This window comes from Rhinolophus hipposideros (assembly GCF_964194185.1).
Source record: "Rhinolophus hipposideros genome assembly, chromosome: 6".
Classification (NCBI taxonomy): Eukaryota; Metazoa; Chordata; class Mammalia; order Chiroptera; family Rhinolophidae; genus Rhinolophus; species Rhinolophus hipposideros.
The window spans coordinates 52,978,861-52,991,072 of record NC_138052.1 but is presented as its reverse complement, the minus strand read 5'-3'; the positions used below and the strand labels follow the sequence as shown (position 1 = coordinate 52,991,072).

General features: G+C 39.4%; 1 protein-coding gene across 3 annotated transcripts in view; it reads left to right on the top strand.

Annotated features, from left to right (window-relative positions):
* Positions 1–12,212, top strand: part of PDE11A (phosphodiesterase 11A) — a gene marked incomplete at its 5' end in the record, with an annotated part of 327,465 nt that overhangs the window by 256,360 nt on the left and 58,893 nt on the right. For all 3 annotated transcript variants that reach the window (XM_081051501.1, XM_081051500.1, XM_081051499.1), the window contains one exon: positions 2,532–2,632. In XM_081051501.1, coding sequence (XP_080907627.1) covers positions 2,532–2,632 — 101 coding nt within the window. The remainder of the gene's footprint in view (positions 1–2,531; positions 2,633–12,212) is intronic.

Sequence of the window (12,212 nt, the reverse complement as noted above, 5' to 3'; positions counted from 1 at the left end):
CTCTCGGGAACTCTGACAGAAACCAGCATCCCGGCATCTGTGGCTCAGGAATTTTCCTATGAAAACCTGTGTTAGCTAAGTGCTGTGAAAGAGGGAAGTAGGAACAGGAGGAATTGGGTTCAGACTATGTCTTCTGTGCTACTAATAAGATGGGTTTTTACCTCGGACCCCAGAAACTCCCCCCTTTGTTTGTAATAATAGGGATTATAAACATGATGTCAATGTTTTCTCAAAAGATCATTTGTGTGTCTGGAAACAAACCCCACTAACTCAGAATGTGTTTCCATACAAACAAAATACGTCCAGCTGCCCTTCACTTCAAAGTTCCCTATGAAGAATGCAGGTTAGTAAAAACAGAAGCACGCAGTGCGCCACTGGGGCATGCAGGCCCTGCCCCAGCACTTCCCCCACCACCACCACCCCACCCTCACGCTGCCTATCAGAAAGGCAAAAAGTGCAGAAGTCATTATCAACCCACTTTCCCAATGAGGCGAAGGCACAGAGAGGTTAGATGACTTCGTGAAAGTTGCCCCAGACCTTTCTTCCTCCATTTGGTTCTTTTTCCATCAGTGCCACACTCCTCCAAAAACAAGTGAAAGCAGTATTTCAGGGAGACAAATCTATTTCAGGGAGCAAACCCTTGAGGCACTGGAGGAGGCCAATTGCATCTAAACAATACACTGATTGTCAATTAACTTTTTTATTATTATTAAGGTTGATCTGGCTCGCTTTGTCACTCTGTTAGCTGTAACTTGTATTAGTTACTACCTGTCCTTGAAAAGTAGTCAAATGCACACTCTCACAGAAGAATCAAGATCCTCAAATTCAGACCAGCTTTCTCCTGGACCTCACGTTAGTGTTTACTGTAACTCGCTCATAAGAGCTATGTAGGCATACCTTGGAGATTTTGCAGGTTCAGGTCCAGACCACCGCAATAAAGTGAGTATTGCAATAGAGTGAGTCTTAATCTTTTTGCTGAAGAGGGTCTCTTGCCTTCAGTTTGTAAAAAATGCAACATCTGTGAAGCGTAATAAAGTGAAGTGTAATAAAGTGAGATGTGCCTGTGTTTCTTTCCTGGGAGACAGTAGACATGTGACTACAGTTCCATAGCTTCCAACCAATTCTTCCCAGGCCCCAGTGCACCAGTCTGTGATTGATCCGTGGGACAAGGCTCCGGCAAAGAAACCCAGGCAGAATTATGGTGTGGCATTCGTTTAGTTATTTGTCTTCTTCCTAAATGACTGAATTAAGGGTCTGGAAGAGTTCATTTGAAAATTATTATTAATATTGGACCTGCTCCTTGGTAGAACCAATATACTCTAGTCTTTAAGGAGTGGCGGGTTCACCCAATGAGATAAATTAACTCAGGGAGCAGATTATCATCTGGTGCCTGGTAGGTGGTAATTTGCTAATTGATATTCTGTTTCCCTGAAAGAATTAATTTACCTCTCATTGGAGAATAGTTTATTCTCAGGCAGTCATTCCACCCACTTCTTTCTGCACCATCTTCTGGCTCTCAACACTACGGTTAAAGCTGGTCAGTTCCCAGGCCACATGTTTATGAGTTGGTATTTCATGCTAAGAAAACCTGATAAATAAAAAAGTCCTTGACTATCAAAGCAAATTAAGTGGATTTTCAGCCACTTCATAGAAAGATTTTTCACTTTACTAAAGACATTGTAGAGCTGCCTAGTGTGACTAAAACAAATTTTGATGAAAAGAAGTGTGCTTTTCAAAGGTATGGAGAGAGAGCTGTATTTGCAAGTTTTGTTAGGTCAAAGGCCTCTTTAGAGTTCCAAGAACTATGCCAAGAACAGTATCTTATACATTCTAGCTACTCAGTAATTATGTACTGAATTTAATCTATCACACACTTCATCAAGATGGATCTTTAAAGGGTTGCTCAATTTTAGTAGTTTGAACGTGTTGGGCCATGTAAATCTTTGTGGTTCGGACTGCCTTGCGCATTGTGAGATGTTCAGTACCATCCCTGGCCTTTTCCCCAGGTTCCAGTAGCACCCCCCTGAGTGTGACAATCAAAAATGTCTCTAACATTGCCAAAAGCCCCCATTGCTCAAGTCTCCTCCAGTTAGGAACCACTAGTCTAATATTTTTTCTCCTCTTTGAAGTCATTTTTTGCCATAGCAGGTACTTCCAAAATGGCAACTAAAGTCCTTAATAATGAAGCTAGGATTTTTTTTTAGGGCCGGAAAGATTTGTCAGCTTCTATACTCAGTAATTCCACAGGAAATTGTGTCCCTTCGTTGTCCTCCTCAGAAATGATTGCACTTTCTGGCTTTGCTGTGTTTGCCAGGGAGTCAGTTTGTATTTGTGCACAGTTTCATTAAGCATTTTTTAAATTGTTTTATCATGTTCCCATATACAAATATATATATATTTGTATATACATATATATATGTGTGTGTATATATATTTATTTATTTATTTATTTATTTAATATAGGAAAAACATGTACTCAACAACCTCAGATTTAATGTTGTCTTTTGTGACTTTTCACTTTCTCATTACAGGGTCACAACATCTTTGCTAATTTGTCCTCCAAGGAATATAGTGACCTTATGCAACTTTTGAAGCAGTCAATACTCGCAACAGACCTCACGCTGTACTTTGAGTAGGTATTGGCATTTGATCTCTTTGACAAATGGATATCTAAAATTTCAACCGGTAATTAATTTTCAGGTCCATATTGGGGATTGCTTGTTATTCTAGCACTGATATCAATGTGTTTTTCTTGTTTTTTTTCTCACCTAAATGAACTTCATTAACGTGGTATCTGTAAAACAAGCAAATTAGGACTACAATCAAGAGATTTATATCTTTTTTCCGTGTTACGAGCCTTGTTTGAGATTTTTGACTCTGAAACTAAGTGATGGCCATTTTTATTTTAAAGACTAAGATTGCTATTTTAAACTATTATTTCTTCTGGTCAGATCTATAATAGAATTGATGGTGCTAATTGAAAAAGATTTGTTGCTAAAAGGTTGACTAGAAATCCAAGCCTTCATTTCTTGCCTCTCCACTAGCTCTCTTTCTCAGAAGGCTGTTCCCCTTTTGACTCCAATTTCAGGCCCTCATCTGAACTGGAAATTCCATCTCTCTCATTTCCTGTTAGACCTGCTCCATCAGGTACCTTGTCTTTTGGCAGCCTGGAAATCTCTTCCTTCACTGATATGCACAGTTTTCTCTTAAAGACCAACTTCCCTTCCTTAAAAAATTATTTCACTTGACCTGATGGAGATCTTTAATTGCTTTTCAATTTACCTTTCTTTTACTGCCTACCTTTTAAAATAAATGGAGCACATTAATACCTTTATTTTTCTAACACACATTTACGCCTTAACGAGCCACATCCACCTTCACATTCTATCAAAATTGTACTTTCAGAAGTCACCAGAGACTTCCTTGTCCCCAAATTCGATGATCTTTACTCATGTCTGCTATTTTCTAGCTTCTTTGAGACATCTGAAGGTTTACTGACTTCTCATTGTCAATTTCTACTCTCTTTTCTTCCTCAACATCCAGCTGCCTTTCTCCTTTTCTGGATCCTTTGCGAATTTCTTTTCTCCTTCCTCCCATGTATGAGTTCTTGAACCCGTGTTCTTCTTTTTTTACTGTACTTAGGTTCACTCCCCTAACTTCATCTCTATAATACCTTTACATAAATAAGTATATAGAAGACTCTGAAATTCTTCTCTCTAAGCTTCCCTCACATTCAAGACCTGTGTCTCCATCTTCCATTTGAAAAGACTTCAGTAGTTTCATTGCTTTCAAAGCAACCTCTAAACTTGGTTTGACTTTCAAGGCCCTCCATAAACTGCCTTCAACCTTTTTGCATTTTTATCTTCCACTTCTTTCCTACACGATTTGTCTACTTCAACCAGACAGGTCTACATGTTACCCTTTGAAAATTCCTTATGCAGTGCCCTTCTTGCCCCAATCATATTACTGTCCCAATATAGAATCTTATCCCTCCACTTCCCCATCTGGCTGAATTATCCTTTAAGGTTCATCTTTTCTACCACCTTTTCTAGGAAACATGTGTTGGTATTTTATTACTGCACTTTGGCATTGTATCAGTTAGAGTTAGATTTAACTGTAAGGGACAGAAAAACCCCAAATAACAGTGGCTTACTTTTTTGTCATGTAAAAAAAGTCTGGAGATAAGTAATCTGCAGTTGGTATAGTAACTATGTTAAGTCTTCAGGGACCCAGTCTACTTCTTTCTTTCCGTACTGCCACCTTCAACACATGGTCTCCACCTTAGTCCAAGATAGCGGCTCAAGCTCCAGGCATAATATCCACATTCTACCTAGCAGAAAGAAGGAAGGGACAAAGAAGAAAGAAACCAAATGGTGATGCAAGATATCTTTTAAAAGAATTTTCTGGAAACTCCACGTAACACTTCCACTTATATTTCATTCATCACAATTTAGTCATTGGCCATACCTTGGTTGAAGGAAGGTTGGGAAAGGAAGCCTTTATTCTGGATGTAGTCATATGCTACGTAATGTTTGGTGAATACGGACCACATATACAACAATGGTATACCGTATAGCCTAGATGTGGTAGGCTATACCATCTAGGTTTGTGTAAGTGTACTCCATGATGTTCACACGATGATGGAATCACTTAACGATGGGTTTCACATGACATATCCCCATCGTTAAGCAGCACGTATCTGTAATCACATGCCCCACTAAAAACCAAGGATTCTGTTACTAAGAAAAAATGGGAGGAGAGATACGCGAGTAGATAACTCGCATATGCCACACGTATTTATCATTGGCTTCTGCTACATGGGTTATTACATGGTAACAGTGGAAGCAGTAAAGGCTTTGGAATTATTGGTCTGGATTTAAATCTCCTTCTGTCATTCTAGTTAAACCTGGCATAGTGAGCCCAAGTGTCTATGTCTTCTCCCTCCTGAAACTTTGCTGAAATGGTAAATGAATTTAAAAGGCATAAATCTACAAGGAGGAAGAGAAAGGGTACATAACAACTGATATAACATACATGATCCATAACATGTCAATACATTTGTGAAAAGTGGAAGGCCAACTGGTGAATGATAACTGATCTAGCCGAGTAGAAGAGAAAAGTAGGACCCACGGAGGAGCGCAACTCTGAAAGAAAAGCCAGTTTGCCTTGCGGAACTTGCTTGGGGCTCAGAGACAAAAAGTGCCGTGAAAAGTAGATGTGACACTCTTAAAGGCTTAAAACAAGAAGATTATTAGAAAGTCAGTTACAGAACACTCAGAGCCTATGAAGTTCTCCACCAACATAGCCAGAGAACCACCTTTCTCCTATCCCTGGAGAAGGCCAGAGGTCTATTCTCTGGAAAAATGGGAGAAAGAACCCTGTGAGTGTCTGCATTAAAAACCCATAGGCCATAGCCTAGTCACCCAGAAGCTAGAAGTCCATAATCCACACACCCAGGGTTGTCAGATTTAGCAAACAGAAATACAAGAAGCCCAGTTAAATTTGCATTTCAGATAAACAATGAATAATGTTTTAGTATAAACATGTCTCCTGCAATGAGTTTGTGCGACACATACATACAACTCCTGCTTAGTCTTTTAATGTCTTGCTATTACACACAAACAGATACCTAGGATCGCAGATCATGGATGAAACCCTCCCATATGAAACACAGAGGCCGAAACTAACAACAAAAAGTGGAATCAGAGAAAACAGGGAGTGGAAGAAATCACAAAAACTATTGTTACTATCTTTAGGAAGTAAGATATTACATCCATGAAACAAGAACAGGATGCTTTAAAAAATAATAGGGACACCACAGGAGAAGCAAGAGCTGTGTAAATTAAAAACATGGTGGCCAAACTAAAAAAATCCTATGAAAGCATTGAGAAATACAGTCAAAGGATAAGAAAGCAGCAATATTGAAAACACTGCTTTATTTTATAATACAGTTGACCCTTGAACGACACAGGCTTGCACTATGCAGTTCCCTCGTACAGATTTTTTTCAATAAATACAGTCAGCCCTGTGTATTGGGGGTTTTCACATCCATGGATTCAACCAACCATGGATCAAAAACAGTATTGGGACTCCGCGGTGGCAGAGGGCTGGCTGCATGCATTGTTCTACACCGTTTCATATAAAGGATTTGAGCATCCATGGATTTTGGTATCTTCAGGGGTCCTGGAACCAATCCACCACAGATACTGAGGGGTGGTGGAAGTTTTTGGAGAGTCAAAAGTTATGTGTGGGTTTTCGACTACATGGGATTGATCCTTAACCTCCATATTACTCAAGGGTCAACTGTATGCTTTTTAATACTGTTTGATTTATTAACTATGCGTGTATTACTTTGATAAGTACAAATTTTAATTAGTTTTAAAAACATTTAAAAAATTAAAATCCCCGCTCTGCCATTACCTAGCTGTGTGTCATCAGACAAATCATTTACCTCTCTGAGCCCCTTTTCTTCATGTGTAAAATGGAGATTACAATACCTATGTTATTTATCTTATAAACATCTTATATCTTGTAAATGTCTTGTATGTCTTAGAAATGGCTACATCTACAACCTCATTTGCTTTATAGCCTATTTATTTTGCATGTTTTGTGGCTCTCATGTTTGACTTAACTACTATGATCTTCCCTCTTTTTCTGAATTGAGCTTTCATTTGAAACTTATAGAAGCCTATATGCCTTTAATGTTTTTATTTCCTGTCTCTAACACTTGCAAGAATTTGTCAAATTTTCCTTAAAGTAGAAGCATTTTGCCAAGCCACGTTTCCAAGTAACTTCTAAGGGAGAAAAAAATCTCGATGGTTGGAGTCCATTTATTAAGCCCTGTTAGGGATGTGACGAATGACTGAGTAACCGCTGGAATGCAGTCGAGGAAGTTGGTTGCAACTCGTTTTCTCATTACTCTGTTCTTATCTTAATGCTGCAGCCCCTGCTAATGTCTGCTGACTCCCAAAGAAGCTGGCTGGTTCTCTTTTTGTCAGCGTTATTGTTTTTTGAGGTTCTGAATAGCTGCTCATTCTCTAATCTAGACCTTCAGGAGGGTGATTCACTTGCCTGTCTGAAGTTGCATTAACGTGTTGCCATATTTTTAGCCAAAACAACTCCTAGGGTTAATGAGGGGGAAAGCAGCTAGTGCAAACTGTCACCCAGATGCTTTTATTTCACAAATATACAGTGTGGAACTGGAAGGGATGTTAGAAATGATGTAATCTAAGTCATCTTTTTTTGTAGATCACACACTGAGCTTGAAAAGGTTAAATAGTATAGTTTGGATCACATATAATTAGTGGCTAAACTGGAACCCATACCTCTTTGGGGGCTTTTTCCATCATCATTATATTCCCTCTCTAATGGAAAAATCAAGAAATTGTTGTCACTTGAATTGGGGATAAATTACATGGCCATAGTGACCTTCCCAGGCATGCATGAATTGGTTTAATACGAGAACCAGCGTGAGTTCCCTGTGCCCTGTCCTGAAGCAGAGCTGAGACAAGGGCTTACCAGCGGTACGTGGTAAGTGACCATCTTAGAAGTGACCTCATAAATAGGAGACTGGAGACTGTAGGGGACTGGGACAGTGAAACGGCAAGTAGGAAAGCTATTGTAAGGACACAGTCCCTTGTTGGTCACCACTGTAGGCCACCAAGCTTGATCCTGCAGGGACTGTCTGAAATCTTGTCTGCTGCACCTCAAAATTATCCCCAGCCTCCATCTTCTATCAGCCAAGGTTATTCCATGGGGGTTAACTCCCACCCTTTCAGGACATGCACGCCTGCGGGCTGGGGATTCCTGCAGCATCCAGTCCCACACATGGAGTCAGAGCAGCACCAGGACAGAAAGTAAGCAAGGCACAGGGCCAGCAAGGCAGGAGCTGTGGCACTGGTTGAAGCAGCGCTGGTTGAAGAAGCGATGGCTGGACAAAGGCTGGCCAATAGGATGTGAGGCAGCTCCATACAACTACTATCTACAAGTCTGGATTGGCATCGGTCCTTCTGCCCTGACTACTCAAATCAAAAGTCGTGATACAGCTGAGGTCAATCAAAGAGGCAGCTCACTGCTTCCTCCCAGGAAGCTGACAGCCGGAGCTGTCAGGAAGAAAGGCTAGGCCTTTTGGAGAGGGGTTTATGACTCATTGCTCGGGGCACGATCTCCTGCCATGTAAAAATGTAAGATTCCTGGAAACATGGAACCCCTTTCAAAATAACCACAAAAACGTGTAACTAATTTCTAATGACTTTAGGTGACCTCAGGATTCTGTCCTACATATGACAGATAAAAGCAGACTTCACCAAGGTTTAAAAACAAAACAAAACAAGACAAAACATGTCAGTGTGAATTTCTAGGCTTCACGACCTAAGTCTGGGGGTTAATTCTTCAGTCTGGTTTTCCAACTCACTGAAAACATTTTTCAGTTTCTGCTGAGTGATTTTCTAAAAATGATTTCTGTGCCTATTCCCGAGTCCCTGCAGTGAATAAGGCTTTGATAATTAAATAGTAATTTCAGCGTCTCAAGCAGGAATTAGATGTACCTTATCAGTCACCAGACATGTGACTTTGAGGGAGTCACTCAATCTCCCTTTCCCTTGGTTTCCTGGTCAGCAACCTGGGGATAAACATATCACCCAAACCAATCCCTGCGGGTTGTCCTTGTGGTGGCCAAAGGAGATTACCTATTTGAAAGACAATTTGGTAATTTAAATAATTAAAATTTAAATAATCTAAATAATTAAAATTTAATAATATTAATCGTGTAAAATATCTTATAAATAAAGGAATCATTTAGCCAGAACATTTTTTTAAATTTAAAACATAAAAGATGAAGCTTGTTAGGGTGGACAGAGAGAGAAATCCAAAATTACATGCTTTAAAATTTCAAATAGCGGGTGGCTAGTTAGCTCAGTTGGTTAGAGTGTAGTGCTAATAACACCAAGTTTGCCAGTTCGATCACCACATGGGCCACCATGAGCTGCACTCTCCTTAAAAAAAAAAAAAAAAATCAAATAGAAGTCACAAATGTCCTGTAATATTTATCTGCATATAAGTCAACAAAAATGACCTATGCAACTTGCACAGTTCACAATAAAAACAACTCCTACTATTTCCTGCGTGCTTACTTAGGAGGTTTATCGCTTTACACCTTATCCCATTTAATACTAGGAGCTGTCTCATTAGAATAGATACTATGCTTGACCTCACGTGCACATGAGGAAACAGGTTTGGAGAGATGCAATAGATTGCTCACAATGTGAAATGGTAAAGCTGAGAGTTGAGCCAAGTAGTTGGACTCCAAAATGTCTTAACTATTCTGCCGTGCTCTCTGCAGTCATATAACTGTTACCTTAAGACTACTAAAGGGGAAACTGAGGCCAATCCTGGGAACATTCATGCATTCAGGGCAGCAGTAACTTGAGTATGCCCCTGTCTGAGGCCAGTGCCAAGCACACTAGGAAGCAAGCCAGTAACAATTCAACTAACTGCAGACTCTGCCAGCAGAATGGAGCACTGGTGTGGAGGCCCCAGGTTAGAGCTGCTCAGGAACCTAACTGGTGTAGCAGAGACTGCAGTTAGAGGCTCCATGCTTGCAGCTGAGCTAAGCTGGGGCATCAGAGGTTGGCAGTTCTCGAGCTTTCATACAGTGGTGGAGGGTGTTGCTGTCAGGTAGCAGTTATAATTTAGCATCCATCCCCAACAGGTTGTGATCACACAACACTATCTCTCGTCTGCCAGGTGCCTGTTCCGTGCCCAGTGCTGTTGTAGGCACTGCGGTATCTCCCTATGTTGCCACTAGAATGGGAGCCCCATAAACGCAGACATCTCACTCTTGGAGCCCCCAAACTTGGCGCACTGCCTGACATAACAAGTTCTCAAAATATAAACTTTTTTGGTATTTACTTTTCAGATCAACCTATAAAGTAGTTACTGTTATCCCCATGCTATAGATAAGGATACCTAGGCTTAGAGTGGGTAAGAATTTGCCCAAAGTCAAGTTTCTGTGCTCTTGTCTCCATACCACCTTGCCTTAGACAACTATCTAAACCAAGAATTATCCAATAGTTCAGATTTTATAAATTCATTTATAAATGTCTTTTGGGTTGGTTTTTTAAAATTAATCAGATTAATCTTCAAATTGAAAATTTTTCATTCCCTTTGTGCTCTACAAATATTCATCAGCAATTAGGAAAAATGATCAGTCCAATGGTTTCTTTGTCTTTCCAAAGGTATGCAATAAGTAGTATTTCTCAAAAGCATCTGATAGTGACAGCAAAATGTACTAAATTATCTAGGATTGTTGGAGCCACAGTTTGACCATCCTTTTAAAATTAGGTTAATATCTTGAGCAATTTATTTAAAAAAATACAAGAGGATCTCAACAAATATTTCTACTTCTATGCAGACAGGAATATACATTTATTCATCATTCAACAAATATTTATTAAGTGTTTCAACTTCCACAGTTGCCTGCACTCAACTAACGACCATACTGGGAAAGAAGACAATAAATTATGGCATAGAAAGGTGTGATGATTTATAGGGATTAATCCGTTGCTCTTTCCCAAACATTCTTATATTTTAACAGCACCTTGATTAATTAATCCATTGAAATTGTTATAATGTTAGAACAACAGGCCCTGGGGTAGGTTGATGATAGAAATATTTTGGTACTTCTTGATGCATTTCAAAGTATTTTTACAACTATTCATCCTTGTAGCCCCATTCAAATATCAGTTGATATTGCAACTGAATTTAAAAAATGAGACATTCATCCACTAGCACCTTTTGATGCCTTCTTTATGTTAGGTTCTGTGCTAGCTGCTGGGGAGATAGAGGTAGGTTAACACTCAAAGTCAGGGGGGAAGAGAGAACAGTAACACCATAGCGTCACGAGTGCTGTGGCCAAAGTTAACACAGGGGCTACAGGGGCACATGCCATCTAGCAACACCCTAAACCACTTCTTGGCCTGGTGATTATGGTTTGACTGAACTGATGGTTAGGGCCTTGTGTTGTCTAATCTTCCACCATTTTCAAACTTCAGAGTCATTCTAATCTTTCCATGTTCTGCATTTTCCCAATTTTATTCATGCTGTCAACCTCAGCCCACCATCACATAGGTCATTGTATTCGTACCTGGCCGTTGTGTTATCGGTGCTAGTTTAAGCAGGGAGATAATTCATTTTCCAAATTAAATATGTAACTTTTTTTTCCTTTAGTCTTAAGTACTGGAGTTAACATGTATATATTAATTTTCTATTCTTCTCCGGTAATTTTACACCCAAAGTCCAAAATCTCTCCAGAATCTTCATTTAACAATCAATTGCAGATGTCTGATTGGCCTTTTACATGAGCTGTGAGAACACTGCAAGAACAAATCTGCTGCTCCCCTCTGCACCCACTCCCGCCCATCCACACACGCACTCCTGCCACCTCTGTCTGAGAATTCTAAAGTTGAAATTGTGGGAAAATCACAATCATGATTTGTTACCTCAGCAGCAAAACCTTCCTAACATTCATGGACTTTTAGTGGATTCAGAACAGTTAGATAAATAGCTAGATAAAGAATATACATGCACGCATATATATGCATAGATATATAAATTTACAAAAAATATTCCTGATTAAAATATACACAGGAATGGGGATTTCTTGCTTTACAAATAAAAGGTGACTTGCAGATAAATTACAAACCAGAAAGATTTGCAGTGTAGTGATGGGTGACTGGTACCAATCTTTAGAATTATTTTTTAGGATAATTTTAGCAATTCTGTTCAAATGATGCTTTTGTAAAGACTGCTATTTTTCTGAGTGGCTCATGTGTCAGGAGAGCTGGATAAAAGCCTAATAAAAACATATCTGATTATAAATAAGATTTTCCAGTAGGTTGCTTTTCACTAGCCGAGGTATTTGCCATTGTCCTTGAAAATCAAGGTTCCCAGTGATCCGCTTGAGAAGTTAATGATATACGTAGTTCCTCATGACAGGGAGTCCGGATCCAAGGAGTATTATATAATTTTGTGGATTTTCAACTGTTCATTTTATCAGTCCCATAATTTTAAAAGAGCTCCTATCTTTAGCATATTCGCAGATGCTCATGCTGTTGATCCTGTAATCTACATACGTGTACACATATAGATGCTAAAAGGAGCAGCTGTGTGAACAAATTTACTTCTCAAAAGCACAGTAATTTTCACATTGTTGT